Raw genomic sequence first — 21,404 nt, forward strand, 5'->3', positions numbered from 1 at the left:
GAAATGATCTAACCTGAAGAGCAGAGAGATACAAAGAATGAACACAGATGAATGAAGCCACAGGAACCGTTTGTGTTCACGGGAGTCCCCGAAGGACTGGAAATAGAGACTGGGGCTGGAAGATTTTGAAGTGTGAGGTGCAAGAGTCTGAATGAACAGAAGAACATGCAGAAAGTTCTAGAATGGCTCCTGCCCCCGAGGCTTGTCAGCATCCTGTTCGTGGTACCTTCTCCAGGGCTGCCTCAGAACAGGGAGGGAACGGGTGCAGAAGTAGGTAGGGATGGGGCGAAAGCGGTGCAGAAGTACAAATTCAAAAACACCTTAATTTATTGTAGACTCTTTCCTCATTTGTGTTGCAATTCCAGTGTTCCGAACATTAATAAATACACATTTGTTAAAAAAAAAACCTCTCCAGTGTCTAGTATTTCTCATAAAGTCTTAAGTCACAAAAATAGGTTTACATTTTTCCTGTCTTAATGATAACTGACTTTTCTTTTTGGTAACAGTTCTGATCTAATTAAAAACTAAATACATCTCAAGGGGCAAAATCCAGTTGCAGAAGAATATGGGATAATAACAAAATGGAGTGTTCAAAGAATCAAAAATATTTCCACTTTTTTTTTTGCTTAGAAAATGCCTCCTCCATGGTAAACATTTGAAGGTACTATTATTTTGTGTCTTGAAAAGGCCACTTCCCCGCTAAGGCACATTTATAATTCATTTTGCTGTGAGGGCTCTGGGATCTCATTTCACTTTTGCTTGTGGTCTTGGACCAGTATCAGATAAGCTTTCGTCTACGCCACAAACACCACTCGCATTTCCATTAGAACAATACAGTCTATGGACATCTTTGCATTTTACTTGATTCTCATCATATTTTACGCTTTCTCATATTTGGAAGCAGCTGGGCCGATCATTTATTTGGGCACCGATCAGAGAACAAAAGAAACACTGAAATGAGACGTGTCTGAATAATTCTGGGCCCCGTTCCACAGCCCCTCGGGCCACGCTGCACCAACGGCCCACAGAGGGGCAGTCCCAGCCGGTCCTCGGTGTGAATTTCCCAAAAACAGCCTGGTAACCATTGAACAGTGCGCTGCGGCTTTGTCCCTCCGCACAATTGGCCATTTGAAGCAAAATGAAGTAATTGGTCCGACTCTGGGGGTGAGACCTCCGCCTGCCTGGAGTTCCTCGGAGCCTCAAAGAACTGGGAAACTGGCAGGAAGGAACGTGACGTCCTGGAAGGCCTCACCCCCGCCTGAATCGGGGACGTGTGAACACTCGACAGTCCTGCCGAGAACAGGAGCAGAGACAGGGCGCCCCATCTGCAGCACCCCGCCCGGGGAGGGGGCCGGGGAGGCCCTGCGGGGCTGAGAGGGGCCTGGCGAGGGGGTGGGAGTTGACCAGCATGCCCGTCTCAGCCATGTGCACCTGCATCTGCGCTCAGAAGGGCTCCTGAGTCCTGCCCAGTCCCGGGTGGTCCTGTCTCGGAGCCATACCCACATCCAGGCAGGTGGGAGCCGAAGGCAAGCAGCTCAGATTCATCCGGGGCAGCCAGGTGTGACGCCCATGGGCTCCGGGCTCCTGGCTGGAAGCAGCATGGGAACCTCGGTCCAGCACATGCCCTACACACGTCCCATCTCTGCTTTCCTGGGATACCTACTGCTGGTTGCATGCCAGACTCCAGGCTGGCTGTGCGATCTTCCTCATAGAAAAAACGGAGAGATCACCCCCACAGATCTCCCAGTGTAGACTCAGTACAGATGCAAAATATACAGGTTTTTGCCTTTTCAAAGTTCCATACAAATATACAAAAGTATCTACACGTTTGCAACAAAGCAAAGGGATTTGCTTTAAGACACGGGCTGCCTTTGCAGACGGCTGTGGAGCTAGCTGCTGGCCCGGGGCCCTGAGTCGTGGCTAGCCGGCCTGGCGGCTCGTCTCTAGGCGGCTCTCGTGCGGGGCCCGGTCCCGGCCAGGCCGGCACACGGTCTGGGCTCTGCAGTCTGAGGATTGAGCCATGCGGCTCTGGGAGTCCGAGCCCCCCGTGGCCTTTGGCACTTGTCACGGGGCCTAAGGGCCCGGAGCCTCCAGGCAACTCAGGGCTTCGCATCTGGACCTTCAGTCACACCAGTCGTGGGGCTGCCCCTGCAGGGACCCCTGCCCTTGGGGCCTGCTTCGCTGACCCGGCGGGGGCCTTGGGGCTCCGAGGCCCAGGAGCGTGACCACACGGCACAGAGGCCTAGTGGAGGTGGCGGGCTTGTCTCACGGTTTCCTGACGGTTCAAATTGAAGTTTCGTTACTGCCTCTGCACGTGGGAAGAAGCCGGCAGGCAGGCGGAGGGTCAGCGAGGACGGCCCTGCCACCCGTGGAGCCAGCAGCGGGGCTGGGTCTGAGGTCGTGCAGGGGCAGAGCCCCCACTCGGGGGACAGGGGACGCCTGGAGGCTCCACAGAGGGCAAGCTCGCGTGTTGGACACAGTGACACTGGCAGGCAGGGGACGGGGCAGGTCGAAACTGCACCCCCGCCCACAGGGGCCACAGAGACCCAGGCTCATCTGAGTGTCCTCCACAGAGCTGGCCTCACAGGGGCCCACGGAGCGCCACTGGCAACCAGACTCATTCTCTAGGTTTAGGAAAGTCATTCTGTTAATGTACTAGAAGACCCAGGTCCCAGTCTTCCCACCTCCCTGGGCCATCTGGAGACATGAGCAGACTGGTCTGGAGCTGGAGCCCACTTCCACGCCTCTGCGGCTAGGTGCCCCCCCCACCCCTAGCCTCAGTCTCCTCAACCACGAAATGGGTCAGCAACGACCCCGGGCCGAGGAGACGATGCTTAGTTCCACATACTCTCACATCCTAGAATTTTAGGGCTGGACAGGATTCAGGGCTGTGGCTGACTCAGCCCCCAGGACAGGGGGTCTGGCCCACCTCCAGCTGGTTCCTCCTGACCCCCACAGAGCTCTCCTGAGTGGAAGCCCCCCTACGGCCCCCAGGCCTCAACCTGGGTGCGCCCCTGTGCTCAGACCCTGCCCACGGCCCCCTGGACCCGGCGTCCACCCTCCAGATGGGAAGCCGAGGGGAGGCTGGCTGGGAGTCACCGCCAACGCCCCTCCCGAGGCCCAGCCTACTCACTCGGAGCCGGAGCCGTGGGCCTGGGCGCTGCCGGCCCGCACGTTCATGGCCACCCCGTTGAGGTGCTCGCGGCCCGGCTCACGGCACGGCGTCTTGACGGTGATGGCGCTGTCAGGGGCGCGGAGCCCGTCGCTGGAGCCCACGGAGGACGAGCGTGAGGACGCGGGGCTCTGCTCACACTCGGCCAGCTTCTCCCGTAGCCGCGACTTCAGCGTCTTTTCGGTCAGTGGTGGCGGATAGGTGACTTTGTTTTTCAGGATGCCTGGGTCCGGGGTTGGGGGAGATGGAGGATGTCACGGCCAGGCTGGTCCTGCCGGACGCGGGGGACTCGGGGAAGGACAGTCACGCGGGGCTGTGGGCACGGCCGCGGGCCTCCCCCCCTTCTCGGGTCTCCCCTGTGTCCTGCGGGGGGGGTGGCCCCTCTGGAGCATCCCGTCCCCCGGGCCCCTCTCCCAGGAGCAGGGACTCCCCAGCCCCCAGTTTTGGGGAGCCCAGGCCCTCGGCACCTTTCCTCTGCTCAGGGGGCTGGCTGGGTGGCGCGGCCGCAGGCCTGGGGCCCCCGCCGTCCCGGGCCGGGAGGCGCTCGCTGCAGTGGTTGCCCTGCTCATCCAGGTGCAGCTCCACGCTGACCTTGGTCTCCACCTTCAGGCGGGGCGGCTCGCCCGGCTCCTCACTGTCGCTCCCAGCCAGGCTCTCGTCGGGCCAGCCGGCCGGGACGTGGTTGCCCACAGCGTCCCCTGAGGCGCAAGACAGACCCTCAACGTGCGGACGCCGGCTCAGCTCATGAGCCCCACCATCTCCCGCTCCCGCTCGGCTGAGCCTCTCCGGAGGGGCGCTGACCCCCGCCCCTCACCCGCAGGCCCGGGGGGGGGACGCCAGGACCCAGGGAGGGCCGGTCCCAACACGGGGTCCCTGGCTGCAAGCCCCCTGCACCCCTGTCCCCAGGAGCCTCGTGTTCCCCGAGCGGTTAGGTTGGCTCCACGGAGTTCTTGCGGGAGAGTCCCAAGGAGGCCCTGCTTGTGCTCTGCGGATGGCGAGCAGGGGGCTGTCCTTGCCGCCGCCGCAGCTCTGCCCTGGGGGCGGGAGGCCACGGCTGAGGTCTGCTCCGTGCATGGCCTGGGGCTCACTCACCTTTGGGGGTGCTGTGCACGGGGCCCTGGGCTGGGTCCCACTTGTCCTCAGCCTCGCCCCCATCGTCCTCACTGTCGGACGAGCGGGAGGAGGCGTAGGAGCTGCTCTGCTCGTCCAGGGAGAGCTCGCTGTCTGAGTCTGAGTCGTGGCCTGGGGAGGGGACAGAGGGGGGGCTTCCTGTCAAGGGCCGAGTGGAGCCACCTGGGCCCAGGCCAGGGGTGGGGGCCTCGGGGCAGCCGGCCCCCCGAGAGGGAGGCCACCCCCCACGGGACACGTACCGTGGGGCTTCTTGGCATTCCTGGGGACAAAGGACGCGTCCGGCTCCCCGTGGCCGCCCCGTGCTGGCCCCGAGGACACGCTGAGTTTCTGGCCCCCTTCGTCCCTGGAGAGGGGAGAGGGTGGGCTCAGCGCCCCTGCGTGGGGGGGACACGTGACTGGCCACCCAGCCTCGCCCTCACCCTGTGCCTCGTGCGTGTGCCAGGGCGGCCCCGTCGGGCACACAGGGAAACACGCGGGAACCCAGACGGAGGGACACACGACGGGGCGGAGGCGACAAAGCTGGCGTTTGCTCTGGGAGCGCCCCCCGCCCCCGCGACCGCAGCAGGGTGTCCGGCGCGGCCTGACCTGACGGTGCTGTCCAGTGAGGCAGTGGACTCGCCCAGGGCCGTGCGGAACATGTCGGGCTCCCCGCCGTACGTGCTGTTGCAGTTGAGGGAGCGCTGCGGGGCGGAGGGCTGCTTAGCGGCCGAGCAGAGGCCACCGGGCCGTGGGGAATGTCTGAGTCCCCTCTGCAGGGCGCCACGCAGCACCCTGCCTGCACCCGCTGGGCGCCGGGCACAGCGGCCTCTCTGCCCCTGGTCAGGACCCCCGCTGGTCTCGCGCTCAGGGGACCAGGAGCTGTGCCCGGACAGACCCCGCCCTGTCGACCTGCTCCTCCCAGGCTGCAAGGAAGGGTCTGTGACGTGCTTGTGGTGGGGGGAGGCGAGACCAAGGGGCTGTGTCTGATCTGGTCCAGACGCCCCCAAGCCCGGCCCCCAGGCCCCGGGGCCCCCGGGCGCCCCCTACCGTCAGCAGGGTGGCCCTCGTGGTGGCCGAGTCGTCAGCGTATGGCTTCTTCCCGGCGAGCACGCCCCTCAGGTGTTTGCGGACCTCCCTGTTGAACACGCAGTGCAGCAGGAGCACAGCCAGGCCCTGCGGGGCGGGAGGGGTCAGCGTGGCTCGGCCTTGGGAGGGACGCCAGGGCCTGGCCCGCCCGGAGACTGTGCAGAGCTCAGCAGAGCTGACGGTGCCCGGGGCAGGCCTGGCCGCCAGGACCGTGTGGATGCCCAGCACGGCCCACACCTGGCCTCCCTGCCCTGGGCGCTTTCGATTTCTCCAGAGGGGGCCTGGTCAGGGCAGGCAGCCTGCCGCCCAGGGCCTGGAGGACCCCCCCGACCCCGGGCCCCAGCCCGCGGGGCATCTGGGCCTCCAATGTCGCATCATCAGTCAGGGTCTGGGGAAGCCCTCGGTGTGGGCTGTAGATGGTCAGCACTCTCAGGACACAGCAGGGTCTACACCAGGCTGGGAGAGGGTGAGGCCCATTCTAGCTGAGCAGACCACTGTGTCCTGACAGACACAGGGGCTCGTGGAGCGGGGTCCTGGGGGGGGTGCTCCGGACAGAGCTGGGTTTGCAGCAGCAGGCCCGTCTTTGGCAGCAGGAAGACGAGGCATTGCCGTAACCCCGCACACACCACGGTGACCCCGGCCGGACAGCCGTGGCACGGTCCTGTGTGTGCGGAGAGCCAGGATGCAGCCTGGATGGCAGGTCAAGGGTCTCCCCAGGGGCAGGAAGCAGCATGGGTGAGCCCTGACCGCCCCAGGGCCGGTCCCGCCGGGTCACTCCCCAGCTGCCCACCTGTAAGCAGCTGAAGACAGCGAAGAGGTAGTGGAGGGTGAGCACGTCGCCGTTGACGGCCAGCAGCCCCAGCAGCCAGGTGGTGCTGATGAGCAGCAGCAGCAGAAAGGCGGTCCTCAGGAGGGCGCTGGGGGCAGGGGCACCGGCTGAGTGTCGGGCATCCCCCGCCCTCCGCCATCACCCACCCCCCGTTCTTTCCCACCCCCTCTCCAGGCATCTACCACGAGGCTCACAGGGGAAAAAGCAGGTGGAGCTTAGCGGGGAGGCGAAACGCAGGCGAGGAATTAACCAGCAAAGAGAAAGGTCTTTTCATTGGACAAGACCCTGATGCTGGGAAAGACTGAAGGCAGGGGGAGAAGGGGACGACAGAGGATGAGATGGTTGGATGGCATCACTGACTCGATGGACATGAGTTTGAGTAAACTCCGGGAGTTGGTGATGGACAGGGAGGCCTGGTGCCCTGCAGTCCATGGGGTCACAAAGAGTTGGACATGACTGAGTGACTGAACTGAAGTGAAGTAAATAAGAAGCTCGGGGCCAAGACGGGGGACAGGCCATGTCCACAGCGATGTGGGGGAGCCTGGTGCACAGGCCTGGGAGTTTCCGTGGACCCGGAGGAGGTGAGGGGCAAGAAGAGGGGAGTCAGGCCTGCCGTGCAGGCTACTCGCTAGGGCTCCCCGCTCTCTGCCTCTGTCTCCCCAGCTGTCAGGGGGCTGGCGAGGTGCACCCCTCATGGGGTCATGGGGTCGTGGGGTCGTTGGGGTGGCAAGACCGTGTGCATTAAGGTGAATCAAGTGCTCGGAAAGGTGCGTGCACGTGGGGGAGGAGGTGGAGGGCGGTGGAGCCGATGACCAGGCTGCCCCACGTCCCCTGCCCGGGGTCTCTGCCCCTTCACAGCTGTTTCCAACTCTGCTCCTCCGGAGACTGCGCGGACAGGACCCTCCTGCTTCCTCGAAGCCCTCCTCACACACCCTCTGTTCCTGGCCCCCAGCTTGGGTCTCCCGGCCCAGTGGTCACCCCTGCTCTGACCCTTTCGGGGCTCCTGGACTCCACGCTGTGCTCTCAGCTGCCGCCCTGCCTCCCCAAGGCCTTTCTGTGGGTCCCCCGCCCTCGTCCAACCTCCAAACGCTGGAGGCGCCCTCTCTGCGGGGCCCCCACTCTCGCTGTGCTGCGTCCTCTCAATGGGCAAGCGCCTCCCTTCCTGTGGCACCAACATCACCATCATCACCACCGCCTGGAATGTTCCGCCCCTGCCCCCACCCCGTCTGACTCCAGGCACCTCCCCCATCTGCTGTCCCTGCCCCCCCCCCCCCGCCAGTCCCAGGCGAGGATGCCGGGCATCACTGCTCACCCGTCTCCCCTCGGGGACTCCGCCACCAAGCCCTGTGTGTCCTGCACCCCGGACACCTCTGGGATCCAGCGCACCCCCTCCCTGGTCCACACTGCCATCCCGACCCCCCACCCCAGGCCCGCCGGGGTCAGCCCAGACATGTCCAGACGCAGCTGGCCTGTCCCCACTGTGGCCCGCCGATCCCCACTGCTGTGACCCCCTGACCTGGCCCGGAAAGGCCAGTAGCTGACCCGCTGGGTGACGGGCATGTTCACAGGCTCTGCCTGGCGGGGGTCTCATATGAGGCTGGCTCTGGTCCCGCCCACCGCCCAAGTTTAGCACCAACTTACACAACCCGTTTTCTTTCATAATAATGGCGCTTCCTCTGGCAGGAAACCTTTGCAGACAGGACAAAAATGACTGTGTTGACCTGAAAAAAAAAACAAAACAGAAAATCCCGAAGTCCGGTGGCAGCCTTCACAGTACTGTCACAACACACGTTCACAACCCAAAGGCTTCTAGGGGTCTTCAGCCCTCATCTCAGCGTCGGGGGGCACCCCTGAAATGAGCCCTCAGGGCCCAGGAGCCTGCTGGGGGTGGGTGCGGAGTGGCCTCAGTGTGAACGTGGACATGGACCAAAGGCTGGAATCCACAGGTCTGAGGACAAGGCTTCATCACCAGGAGGTCAGCCCCTCCAGTCCTGTGCAGATGGTCAGTGGAGCCGGTAACCCATTGGCTCTCAACACCACTCAACTCATGCGAGGGGCACCCAGCCTACCACGCCCCTGAGAATCAGGGCTTCTGAGCACTCACAACTATCACAGTCCCGATGGGCCCCGCGAAGCTCCAGATCAGGGTGTCGCGAAGGGACAGCCAGCAGAAGTCCGGGTTTCCGTAGCCCTGCGGGTCCAGGCCCACCGCGAGTCCTGGACAACAGGCAGAGGACGAGTGAGGGCCACCCCGGGGAGAGGACGCCTCCTAGGGCCGGCCCGATGGGGTGCGGCCACAACGGGGGTGACCCCAGCCCCCCAGGCAGGACTCTTTACCCTAGAGGGCTCATAGGAGCCAGGCTGTGGGGCTGGGGGCGTGTGTCCCCAGGGCCCAGCATGTGGGAGACCTGATGGGAGCGAGGCTGCCTGGGGACTGACCCGAGGCCGGGCCGGGCTGGAGTGGGGGTCCACGTGGGCCGGGGTGTGGCCAGAACCACGCCTTGTTCCAGCCAAGGTCCTGGGGACCACCTTAAGTTCTTTTGCAAGGGGATTAGGTGTTAAAAAAAAGGAAAGCACACAAAACCGTTCTTAAGGCAAGTTAGAAATGTGAACGATCTGAACTGAGACTCCAGAGCCGCCTTAGAGGAGTGGCGTTTCTGCACAGCTGGTGTCCCTGCCCAGATCGGGGTCGACCAGGAGGGTGTGAGATGAAAGGGCACTGACTTGGGGGGAGAGGCCACCTGTAAGAGGCAGCCCCCTGCTGGCCCCCTCGCTGCGTCCCTCAAGCCAGCCTGGGGCCAACAGCGCCCATGATGTGAGCCGGGGGTCGGCACCTCCGGCTCGCAGGTGAGGACGGCCCCACTCAGAGCGCCCACGTGGACCCAGCTCGGGTCCACCGGCGCAGGAGCCCTTCGTGGGGGCTCGAGTTTCTTTTATGAAGGCCTCGCATGTCCCAGCGGGGGCTCGGCATGGCCTCGGCCCCGTGACCTCCCACGTGGCTGCCTCAGAGCCGCCTGAATGGTGTTTCTGAACCTCTGTATGCGGCCTCGTGTGGAAATACGGTCTTAGCAGATGGAAGTACGCTGAGGATCTAAGATGAGGTCATCCTGGATTTAGGGTGGGGCCTCCGTCCAATGACTGGTGTGCTCAGAAGAAGGAGGAGATGGAGGTCTGGACACAGACACGGCGGAGGAGAGACTGCAGGGACGCAGCCACAAGGCCAGGGCTGCCGGCAGCCAGGGGGACCAGAGCGGGGCAGACTCCCCCCAGAGCCCCCGGAAGAGAGCAGTCCTGCCCACACCTTGATTCTGCATTCAGGCCTCCAGGCCTGCGAGAGAATAAGCTTCTGTTTGTCTTTTAATCCCTGCAGTGTGTGGTACTTCGTCCCGGAAGCCCTGAAGTGAGAACACCTGTGCTTGAACCTCAACCCATGCCGGCCAGGACACTGGCTCCCTGAACGTGGCCCTGGGGCTGCCCATCAGGGACTGGGGCTCATCTACAGGTGGGACGTCACCTGTGCGTGCAGCGAACTCCTTTCCCATCACAACTACTACTACAGCCCCAGGCCGCGGATAACTGGCCACGGGGTACATTACAGACCAGAAGCCACACTAAGTTTACTGGGGGCACAGAGAAGTGTTAGTCACTCAGTCGTGTCTGACTCTTTGCGACCCCGTGGACTTTAGCCCGCCAGGTGCCTCTGTCCATGGGATTCTCCAGGCAAGAACACTGGAGTGGGTTGCCGTGCCCTTCTCCAGGGGATCTTCCCGACCCAGGGATCGAACCTGGTCTTTTGCATTGCGGGCAGATTCTTTACGTCTGAGCCACCAGGGAAGCCCAGAAAACTAGATGGCAAACTTTAACCCTTCGCTTTGTAAAATAAGCAAATTGGCAAATAATTCTGACCTGACTTCTTCACTTCTCTTCATAGAATTTAACGTAAATAAAATCTGACATTCTGGTCTCTGAAGTTAATTTGCTAACTAAAAAAAACACAAAACCCAAATAATAATTGAGGCTCTGGGCAGATTGAAGATGAAATTAAAGATGAAGGGAGTGTCCTCAGTGTCCAAGCATGACCAGGTCTTGGCCTCAGGGGTTCAGCAGACAGGCAGTGGGGGCACCTCTGAAAACCGCTGCTCTGAGCCCTTGTTCTTCCCGGTCTTTGGGGCTCAGACACCACCTGATTCAGCACCTTTCTCACGAGTTGACCAGAGACACGGGGTGTAGTGTGTCTGCCAGGTTCAGTCTCTGGGTCAAGAGAGGTGGCTGCCGGCAAGGGAGGCCCCACTTCACCCCCCCAGCAGCCCTGGATGGAGGTGACAATGGTCACTCAGGGTCCCCGGGAGCCCAGGGAGAGGGGTCACAACAGGAGAGCCCGTTGCCCAGACTGTCTGGGCGGGAGCAGGGCAGGAGAGAGCAGAGCAGTCAGAGATGCTACCGTGGAAACCAGGAGGCACGATGATGGGCCCCGGCTCTGACCCCAGGGTGGCTGCCGGACAGAGCCCTGGGGCAGCAACTGCCCCAGCCTCAGACTCCCTGTCTGGGTCTCTAGAACCCAGGGGCTGCGAGGAGAGAGGGTGCCACTCACCCTTTGTGATACCAGTGGGGATCTTGCCCCTCAGGAAGCAAACTTTGACTTCCTGATATTTAGTGAAAAGTGTGCTGAGGAGGTGCCAGTGTTCTGGTCATTCATTAACTCCTTCTTCCATCCGTCCACCCACTGATCCAAACACTCATCTACCTATCCACCCATCCTACCCACCCATCCATCCATCCATGTGTCCATCCACCCATCCATCCTACCCACCTATCCATCCATCCACCCATCCATCCATCCATCCATCCATCCGTCCATCCACCCATCCATCCTACCCACCTATCCATCCATCCACCCATTCATCCATCCCTCCATCCACCCATCCATCCCTCCATCCATCCATCCATCCATCCACCCATCCATCCATCCACCCACCCACTCATCCATCCATTCATCCACCCATCCATCCTACCCACCCATCCCTCCATCCACCCACCTACCCATCCATCCTACCCACCCATCCATCCACCCACCCATCCATCCACCCACCCACTCATCCCTCCATCCACCCATCCATCCATCCATCCTACCCACCCATCCATCCACCCACCCACCCATCCATCCATCCATCCACCCACCCATCCACCCATCCATCCATCCACCCACCCATCCATCCCTCCATCTACCCACCCATCCATCCCTCCATCCACCCATCCATCCCTCCATCCACCCATCCATCCATCCATCCTACCCACCCATCCACCCATCCACCCATCCATCCATCCACCCATCCATCCACCCATCCTACCCACCCATCCATCCATCCATCCGTCCATCCACCCATCCATCCTACCCACCTATCCATCCATCCACCCATTCATCCATCCCTCCATCCACCCATCCATCCCTCCATCCATCCATCCATCCATCCATCCACCCATCCATCCATCCACCCACCCACTCATCCATCCATTCATCCACCCATCCATCCTACCCACCCATCCCTCCATCCACCCACCTATCCATCCATCCTACCCACCCATCCATCCCTCCACCCACCCACCCATCCATCCATCCATCCACCCATCCATCCCTCCATCCACCCATCCATCCATCCACCCACCCATCCATCCCTCCATCTACCCACCCATCCATCCCTCCATCCACCCATCCATCCCTCCATCCACCCATCCATCCATCCATCCTACCCACCCATCCACCCATCCACCCATCCATCCATCCACCCATCCATCCACCCATCCTACCCACCCATCCATCCATCCATCCGTCCATCCACCCATCCATCCTACCCACCTATCCATCCATCCACCCATTCATCCATCCCTCCATCCACCCATCCATCCCTCCATCCATCCATCCATCCATCCATCCACCCATCCATCCATCCACCCACCCACTCATCCATCCATTCATCCACCCATCCATCCTACCCACCCATCCCTCCATCCACCCATCCATCCATCCATCCTACCCACCCATCCATCCCTCCACCCACCCACCCATCCATCCCTCCATCCACCCATCCACCCCTCCATCCACCCATCCATCCATCCATCCTATCCACCCATCCATCCATCCACCCACCCATCCATCCATCCATCCACCCACCCATCCATCCCTCCATCCTACCCACCCATCCATCCATCCTACCCACCCATCCATCCATCCACCCACCCATCCATCCCTCCATCCACCCACCCATCCATCCCTCCATCCACCCACCCATCCATCCATCCACCCATCCATCCCTCCATCCATCCATCCACCCACCCATCCACCCATCCTACCCACCCATACATACATCCACCCATCCATCCCTCCATCCATCCATCCACCCATCCATCCTACCCATCCATCCATCCACCCATCCTACCCACCCACCCATCCATCCTACCCACCCACCCATCCATCCTACCCACTCATACATACATCCACCCACCCATCCCTCCATCCATCCATCCACCCACCCATCCATACATCCATCCACCTATCCATCCCTCCATCCACCCATCCATCCTACCCATCCACCCACCCATCCTACCCACCCATACATCCATCCACCCACTCATCCATCCATCCACCCATCCATCCTACCCATCCACCCACCCATCCTACCCACCCATACATCCATCCACCCACTCATCCATCCATCCACCCATACATCCACCCACTCATCCATCCATCCACCCATCCATCCTACCCATCCACCCATCCATCCTACCCACCCATACATCCATCCACCCACTCATCCATCCATCCACCCATCCATCCTACCCATCCACCCATCCATCCTACCCACCCATACATCCATCCATCCACTCATCCATTCATCCACCCATCCATCCCTCCATCCACCCACCCATCCATCCATCCACCCACCCACCCATTGATCCAACCACTCATTTACCTACCCACCCATCCATCCACCCACCCACCCATCCATCCATCCACCCATTCACCCACCCACCCATCCATCCACCCACCCATCCATCCATCCATCCATCCTACCCACTCATCCATCCATCCACCCACTCATCCATCCATCCGTCCACTCACCGACCCGTCCACCCACCCATCTGTCCCTCATTCACCTCCCATCCACCCAACCATCTGTCCACAAAGCAGGCAGACATGGGAGTGTTTGTCTGTTAGGTGCCACAGACAACCCTGAATGGTCTGAGCCCAGCCCTCAATGTGCTCACACCTGACAGGAGACACTGAGTGATCACACTCCTGTGAGCAGATGGGGGTGCTGAGTGCCCAGGGGGCCAGAGAGCTCCCCTGCCAGCACCTGGGGGCGCTGCCGCGGGTTCCTGCGATGCCCCGCTGGTCCCGGGAGTGGTGGTCAGTCCCTGGCTGGGCGTGGCCGCTCTGCGCATGCTCACCTGTGACGATGGCCGGGATGCCCCAGCCCACCACGTAGTAGAAGCGCATGGGCCCCGCGTCGATGTTGCGCACCTCGGTCAGCATGCGGTAGACGTGCAGGCTCTCCACGAAGGTCCAGGCGAAGGTGCTCATGTAGACGTAGTGCAGGAGGATGGCGATCACCGAGCACAGAAACTGTGGGAGAGGCTGCGGCTGAGTGCGGCCCGCGACCCTATACGGGGAGCTGACAGCCAGGCGGCTCCGGACGGGGGTGGGGGCGCCTGGGGGTGGGGGGGCTGGAGGGAGTGGGGGTGGGGTGAGGGCCCGACGGCACGGGGCCGGGAGGGGCCGGGGGGGCGGCCCTGGAGAGGGACCAAATCCAGCACTTCGCAAACAGGAGGGCACGCAGGTCTGAGAAAGGAAAGCAGCTCAGTCGTCTTCCCTGATTGACCCAGGTGCAGCTGAGCACCAACAGTGCCAGCGTCTCAGGCTCCGGACGCGGAACAGAACGCAGGGAGTAAGGCGCCTGGGGGCCCCAGGACACCTGCCCCCCAACCCGGGTCAGCGCCACGAGCGAGCCTAACCCGGGGTGATGGGTGCACACAGCCTCTAGAGTTTTTATCAGAAGCTGGAAATTTGTATTTTCACCTCAAGCCTCCAAATTTTTAAATGTTGACATTTCATTTAACACTAAAAAATACGTATCATGGAGGCAGCTCAGGCTGTGGCCCCAGTGGTGACAGTGGCCTTCATCCACCACTCGGTCTCTCCTGCAGGTCCCCGGTCCAGGGATGTGGCCGGCGGGAAGGAGCCTCAGGACTGTGACCTCGCCATCAAATAAGAAAGAAGTCACCGCGCCTGTGCCAATTTATCTGGGCCTTTGCCTCCCGTGGAAGAAAGCAGGGTGGGCAGCGTTTGTTCTGTTTCTGTCCCCGGCTGGTGGGGCCGAGTGTCGGGAAGAGAAAGTCAACCTCCACAGTCGAGGCTCAGCTTCCCGGCCTCTGGGGGCCTTGGCGACCAGCCCTGAGTCCCTGGACACCGAAGGTGGGGCGAGAATAGGAGGAAAGTAGTGGTGGGGGGACGGGGCTGGGGACACTGTGGGATCCGGGGCGTCCAGCCTGAGGCCATCGGTGCACATTCAGTCCCAGGTGCCCAGGGACGGAACTTCAAGACCTCTGCCTTGGCCCAGAGCAGCCTCACCCGTCCTGCTGGGAGGGGGCTGGCTGCCCGGTCCGGGAACCCAAGGCCCAGAGGCTGGGCAGGCTTCCCTCCAGGTCCCAGGAGGCAGAAGAGTAGAGGAAGGACAGAGGAGGCGAGGAGGAGAAAGTCCCTGGCCAGCCCTGCGGGGGCCCCACACCCAACCTCCGCGGAGCCACGCCCCGCGGAGCCACGCCCCATGGAACCACGCCCACAGCCGAGCCCCGCCCCGCGGAGCCATACCCAGCTGGGCCACGCCTCCCGCGGAGCCACGCCCCCTGAGACATCCTGTCCAATCCTCGGTGCTGTCTGGCCAGCCCGACCTCCCCGGGTTTCAGTGTCGGTGCCAAGGAGACATTTCCGTCCCAACAGACACCGAGCTGGAGACGGAGGGCCACCACTTGATGCACGCCGAGGCCTCTGTCCAGTCCCGGGCAGCCTCCCCGTGAGGGGTCCCCGGGGCCCAGTGCCACCTGCCATTGAGTCTACCTGGTGTTCTCTCCAGGAACAGGACCCCGGAGATGTGGGAGGGACCCATTTTAGGATTAACATCTGTCCAATGCAGCACAAAGCGGGAGCCCAAGCAGAAACAAAAACAGAATCTTAGGTGATGACTGGAGACACGCCCTCTGCCTCTGACGCTGCACAGGAAACGGGGGACTCCACCCTTAGGGATGGGCAGAGCGGTCAGCCTGGCCGTAAAGGGTGAGCCTAAGGCTAGGTCCGCCCCATACCAACCCCCAGCCCCGCTGTGCAAAGCACAGCTGGCTCATGTGTGTCCGACTCCTTGTGACCCCGTGGACTGAAGCCCACCAGGCTCCTCTGTCCATGGGATTCTCCAGCAAGAATACTGGAGTGGGTTGCCATTTCCTTCTCCAGGGGATCTTCTTGACCCAGGGATTGAACCTTGCGTCTCCAGAACTGGCAGGAGAATTCTTTACCACTGAGCCACCTTTGACCCACGGTTGGCTCAGGAGAATGAAGAAGGGGAAGAGGCTGGTGCGCTGCCTTATATAACATGAAAAGTAAACCCACAAAACCACCTTTGGGGGAAAAAACGTGTCAGAAGCCGATGTTTTAAAATGTAATGGGGCCATACATGCAGGGGCTTCTGCACCAAAGGCACTACCTTTTCCAGAAACAGAACAAAGGCAAACACTAATGCACAATAAATCATTCCAACCTGCCAGTAATCTGGGAGATGAAAACCTCGCCCGGAGAGGGGACTTGAGTTTACAGAAAACCCATCAAAACCAGGCGTGGCGCCAAGCCCCAGAATTATGTGCACGGCATTCCTCTTATTCGTGCTCACCAGCGCGTGGAGGCCGTTCGGCTCTCCTTCCAGGGGCTGGTGAGTCAGAGCTTGAAGCCAGCGACAGCCTCTGAGCGTTTCTCACGCCGGGTTTGGTTGCGAGGAGTGGCCCGTCCCCAGCTCTCCGTCCCTCTGTTCAGACCACTCAAAGACACCCTTGAGGGGTTTTGCCCTGAGTCACGCAGCCCCTCTTCCCCCCCGGCTGGGGGGAAGGGACAGGGACACGCGGGCAGGGAGAGGGGTGCTGAGCCCGGCGGGTGCAGAGGGGCAGCCCAGCCAGCCCAGCGCCCCGCCTGCCCTGGGAGCCTGACAGACATGGGCCCGTCCTCTGTGCCAGACCTGGCGAGCCGCCAAGGTCATCATGGAGCCCTCTCAAGGTCATCTGCTTGGACGCCCTGCCTCTCTCCCTAACACCCTCCTCCAGAGGGTCAGAGAACGGAGAGTTCCAACCTGCAAGGGCCCCCGGGCCAGTGAGCCAGTAATGCTGTCTGCATCTTTTTACTAACACTGCATCCTCTCCAGGCCGTCCACTCGCACAGACACGGTTCCTCCTGCAGTGAGGGCTGTCCCCCCACGCGCAGCTTTGCACTTTCCTGCTCACCCAGACCTGCCACTGCTTCCGGCTCACCTGGTGGCGCTCCCTTCTGGACACTCGAGGCATCGCCCCCTCCTCCTGCCCCCTCCCTCCATGTCCACCTGGTCCAGACTCCTGGCCCTCTCCTCCTGCCTCCCCACTGTCCTGGTGCGGCTCCACCCACCAGACCCAGGACGATGCCGTCCTGGTGCCTCTCAGACCTCCAGCCTCAGCCCTACCCACCCTTCTTCCCTGTCACCACCGTCCGTTTCCCAAAACACAGACCTGGTCATGGCTGTCTGTGGCACAGGGCTGCCTGCAAACAGAGATGACCAGAGATCTGGAACCCTCCTACTGGACAGTGATGGGATCGTCCTGCTCAGCCATCCTCTGAGCTGGCGCAGCACTCCCATCAGCCACCGCAGTGCCAGGTTGGCACCTGACACTCCTGACCCACCACCCCATCCATGTCTGTGTCTGACAGTGGGCTCCGTGGACAGAGACTGCAGTGCTTATAGGGTCTGGGTCTTGGGTAGATTTAATACAGTGACAACCACGAGTCCTCACTGCATGAGGAGTGGAGAAATGACACCTATGTTGGGAGCAGGTGGTAGCTGGAACGGCCCACTGAAAGGGTAAGGTCCCACTGCTCACCGCGGGAGAGATCGGAATTAGGTGAGTAAACTCTGAACTTCCTGCCATCACTACGTAGGCACACGTGACAGTCAGTTGGCCTCATGTCCTCCCAGGGCCATCGGGGTCACCATTTAGTGATGGACACCTGAACTAAGACACGATGAACTGTCGGCCCTGGGCCAGGTCACTCAACCTGGCCAGCCCCAGGGCTCCCCACCTGTGAGCAAGAATGCTACCACCCCCCAGGGCCCCAGGGAGGTTGCCAAGAGCACAGCACGCAGGTAAAGCCTTGGGCACAGAGCCCGTGCCTCCTCCTTCTCCCCCATCAAGGGGCTGTGACCCCTGGTCTCTGAAAACCTCCTTTGTGAAAAAGGAAAAGCCACTCGCAGCCAGCCGGGGACCAAGCCACAAGCCTCCCTCCTCCTCCTTCCCTTTCTCTCCCCTTCCAGGGCAGGTCCCTACCCCACGCACCAGGGACCTCGACCCAGCCCCGCCAGCCATTTCTCTGGGGCTCAGATGGCTCACATCCTACAGAAGTGCCTGTGCCCTGCCCCCGCTCTGGCTGCAGCCAGTATCTTATCCTCTCCTCCCTGAAGCCAAACTACTTCAGTCTTGACCAGGTTCTCCAAGTGCTGTCGTTTCCACCCCCTCCTTTGTATGCTACGTTTTAAATACACCGTGGCTGGTGGGCAAGAATGTAACTGATTATATACATCTGGCCCCATAATAGGCAGCTACCTTGCTAAACTCTTTAATTATTTCTCATAATGTGTCTGTAGGTTGGTCTGGATTTTTCTGTGAGGTCCATCATATCAATGTATAATCACCTAACGATAACTTCCAGGAGCCTAGGTAACACCCCATGAACCCATGTGACGCCCCAGGAGCCCACGTGACCTGGGGTGGCTTGAGCGAGATGCCCCATATTTAACATGATCACACTGATGTTCACCCTCCCTCCTCTCCCCCACGATTCTCTCTCTCCACAAGCTCCCTGCTCTCGTCACCCTGCTGACCCCAGGACCACCGCTTCGCCAAGTTCTGGGCCTGTCCTAAACGCCAGTGCTTTCACGGAGAGTGTGGCTGTGACTCCCCAGAAAGTGCAGGGCTGGAAGACGCGGCCCAGCAGGGATGGCTTCAGGCTCAAGTGACAGCTCGCAGGACTCTGGGGTCTCATGAGCGTACTCTCTGATGTAATCACAAGCGTCTGGATCAGGAAAGTGAGAGCTGACGTGCACAGAGCCCTTGGCTCCCAAGGTGACCTTGCAGGGAGATTCCTGCAGAGGGCAAAGCAACAGGCCCATGTGCCAGGCCTGGGTCCCCAACTTCCCACCAGACTCTCAGCCTCACCCATCCCTGGAAACAGCCGCAGACACGCCGCCCGGCCCCAAGAACGGGTTAGAGGACCCCTCCTGCTCCAGCCCTGGAGGAAGGTCAGCCCGTCCGTGCACCCAGGTGGCCCCACGGGGGGCCGGGGGCAGGGTCCTCACCGGGTTTTCGGTCTGGGCGATCCCAATGACAAAGACCAGTTGGGAGGAGAAGAGCGCGGCGATGAGGTTCTTGTGGATGCCGTTCAGGTTGGAGCGCAGCGTCCGCACCAGCGCCAGGAGCACGAAGGCCAGCAGCAGCGCGGCCAGCGACAAGGACACGGCCGCGTAGGTCACGATCTTCAGAGGCAGGACCTCCCCATGCTGTGGGCGGGTGGGCCAAAGGCGGGAGAACGGTAAGGGTCGTGGCTGTGACGGCGCTTTTGCACAATCAAGCAACATTAACACTTACTGCGGACAAGAGCCAGGGTGACGACCACGTGGCTCTCAGGGGAGCAGAAACCAAGGACAACAATGAAACGAACAGTCTGGGCTGATGGCAAAGTTCTGCAGATGCCGGGGGTGACGGCTGCAAGCACCGTGGACGGACACAGTGCCCATGACCTGTACACTCAGACTTGGCCGAGATGGCGCCTTTCATGTGAGGTGTGTTATGCCATAGTAAAAACAGACTAAAAAGCAAAAAAAACCCTCACACGTAACTCCTGCTGTCTGGCAGGTACGGAGCCTGTCCACCCAAATTCTGAGCTGAGAGACCTTGGAACAGAGTCTCAGCTCACACAAAAGACAAGAGGTGTCAGAGCTGCAGGAAACCGCAGTCATCCCCTCTGATTTTTTTTTTAATATTCTTCAAAATAGGACACCCGTCTAGGGTCCAGTGCCCAGCGGGGGTTCGGTACTTGGGGAACAAACAAACTGGTTCTATGGTAACTTCTAGAAAGCACTGTTCTGAACTCGCACAGAACTGTGAGCCGGGCTGCCAGGGGGAAGCAAGGAGCCAGGCCTGGGTGGGCCAGGGGGGCACCGAGTGTTCTGGAAGCTGTAGCAGCACCTACTCCCCGAGGCTGGGGGCTCCTTGGACGCCTCTGGTTTCAAGGTACCTGGGCGTGGTGGGGGGGCCTCGGTTCCTAGCCTTGTCTAATTTCTTCTACCTGGACTTCCTTCTGCTTCCTTTGCCTGCGAGGCTGCTCCTGGCGCTGCCCAGCTTCCTGGCCATCAGGGGACCCCCAAGCCCACCCCTCTGTGGACAAAGATGATTCACAATTAACCCTGTCCAGGCCGGAGCCCAGTGCTTCCCGCTGGAAAGTGCCTCTGCCCATGGAAAGTGCCTCTGCCCACGGGAGCCTAGCGCCCAGAGGCAGTCTCTGCTGTTGACACCTGACTCCCCGTCAGCAGCAACTTGTGACTGACTCACCTCCCAAGAATGAGAACGTGACAGACACTTGGGCTGCTGCAGACCGGGAGTCCCGGGAGGGATGATGGCTGGGCTGCCCGGGGCACATGGCAGGCCTGAAAACAGGGTGAGGTCCCCGAGGCGCCCGGGCCGGCTCCTCGACACCAGCACACGCCCCCGCCAGCTCCCAGGCCCACTGCCACATGGGAAGCCCACGGAGGCCACTGAAGATGCTGGAGGTTTAACATCAGCTGCCCGCTGCTTCTGATCGGGCCTCCTCTGTCCTGCCAGGGGCAGTGTGTATGGCACTGGAGGGAAATAACTCTGTTGTTCCCACCCCATCTCGACCTTAAAACTTTACGTGCAGCAGAAACCGCATCACCTAACAGACTGCTGAGCACCCGTCTTTGAAGTGAGGTGTATATTCCAGGAGTTTCCTTTCAGCCTGAGGTTCGGGGCGGCCATCACAGTTTTTAACTTACAACGTGGCCTCTTTGAACACCCCTTTGGGGGAGGTTTATTATGGAAATCCTAACAGAGTCTGGCCAGTCCTCCTGGAACACAGTTTGCAATTTTGGCGTCGGTTTGTTCAGAGCCCTTAGGAGAGGCAGAGCTGGTGGAGGGTAACTTTGGGGGCCGGGCTGATTTTCCAGGGGGACGGGTCCCTGGACACACTGGCCCGGTGGGCAGGGGCTGCCCTGGGGGTGGCGCCCACCTCACGCCGGGAGACGTCCATGAGCACGGCCGAGCTGGCGGCGTGGCTACACCGGCAGGCGACGTGGGTCCGGTTCCGGGACAGCAGCTCACAGCCTTTGGCCGACCACCCTCCAGTCCCGCCGGTGCTGCAGAGGACAAGGGGGTGAGGGGGGGTCTCCGAGGCCCTCCCGTCCCCGCTGGAGCCCAGCAACGTCCTTGCTGAGCCCTGGCCAGGCGCCACCGTCACCGCCGTGACGACCGCAGCCTGGCTGCCCCGGGGAACGTGTGAACCCTCTCCCTTCCCTTCCCAGGCCTCTAATGAGCACCCTCGCAAGTTCACATCTCATGCATCATCCAGCAGTAAAACTTCAATGGGTGTGTGTCACAGGGCTCTTTGTCGGAGACATTAGTCAGTTGTTCAAACAGCCACTTTGTGCTTCAGTCTCCTTTTGAGTCTCGGTGATTTAAGAGGAAACCTGGGGCATCTGTTCACACTTTCATCTTCACGTTGCACAAAGGTTTATGGCAGCCGCCTGGAGGCGGGGCCCCATCGTTACCCCGTTTTACGGAAGGGAAGCCCCAAATGACAGGCTGCCGCAGGGCCCTGCCCTCCTGACTCTGGGAAAGCCGAGCGACACCTCTGAT

General features: G+C 61.0%; 1 protein-coding gene across 1 annotated transcript in view; it reads right to left on the minus strand.

Moving 5' to 3' along the window:
- Positions 1 to 303: 303 nt before the first annotated feature.
- The window catches only part of CELSR1 (cadherin EGF LAG seven-pass G-type receptor 1), a 151,716-nt gene continuing 130,615 nt past the window's right edge, over positions 304 to 21,404 (minus strand). Inside the window, exons 23-35 of the mRNA XM_081594991.1 lie at positions 20,779 to 20,905; positions 18,833 to 19,033; positions 13,644 to 13,818; positions 8,302 to 8,414; positions 7,839 to 7,918; positions 6,159 to 6,285; positions 5,330 to 5,455; positions 4,889 to 4,983; positions 4,543 to 4,646; positions 4,265 to 4,414; positions 3,640 to 3,870; positions 3,134 to 3,395; positions 304 to 2,308 (exon numbers count right to left, since the gene is read on the minus strand). Of these exons, the coding sequence (XP_081451117.1) occupies positions 2,284 to 2,308; positions 3,134 to 3,395; positions 3,640 to 3,870; positions 4,265 to 4,414; positions 4,543 to 4,646; positions 4,889 to 4,983; positions 5,330 to 5,455; positions 6,159 to 6,285; positions 7,839 to 7,918; positions 8,302 to 8,414; positions 13,644 to 13,818; positions 18,833 to 19,033; positions 20,779 to 20,905 (1,816 nt within the window). The 3' untranslated portion in view covers positions 304 to 2,283. The remainder of the gene's footprint in view (positions 2,309 to 3,133; positions 3,396 to 3,639; positions 3,871 to 4,264; positions 4,415 to 4,542; positions 4,647 to 4,888; positions 4,984 to 5,329; positions 5,456 to 6,158; positions 6,286 to 7,838; positions 7,919 to 8,301; positions 8,415 to 13,643; positions 13,819 to 18,832; positions 19,034 to 20,778; positions 20,906 to 21,404) is intronic.

Source organism: Giraffa tippelskirchi, chromosome 4 (genome assembly GCF_054371585.1).
Source record: "Giraffa tippelskirchi isolate mGirTip1 chromosome 4, T2T-mGirTip1v1.2.pri, whole genome shotgun sequence".
Lineage (NCBI taxonomy): Eukaryota > Metazoa > Chordata > Mammalia > Artiodactyla > Giraffidae > Giraffa > Giraffa tippelskirchi.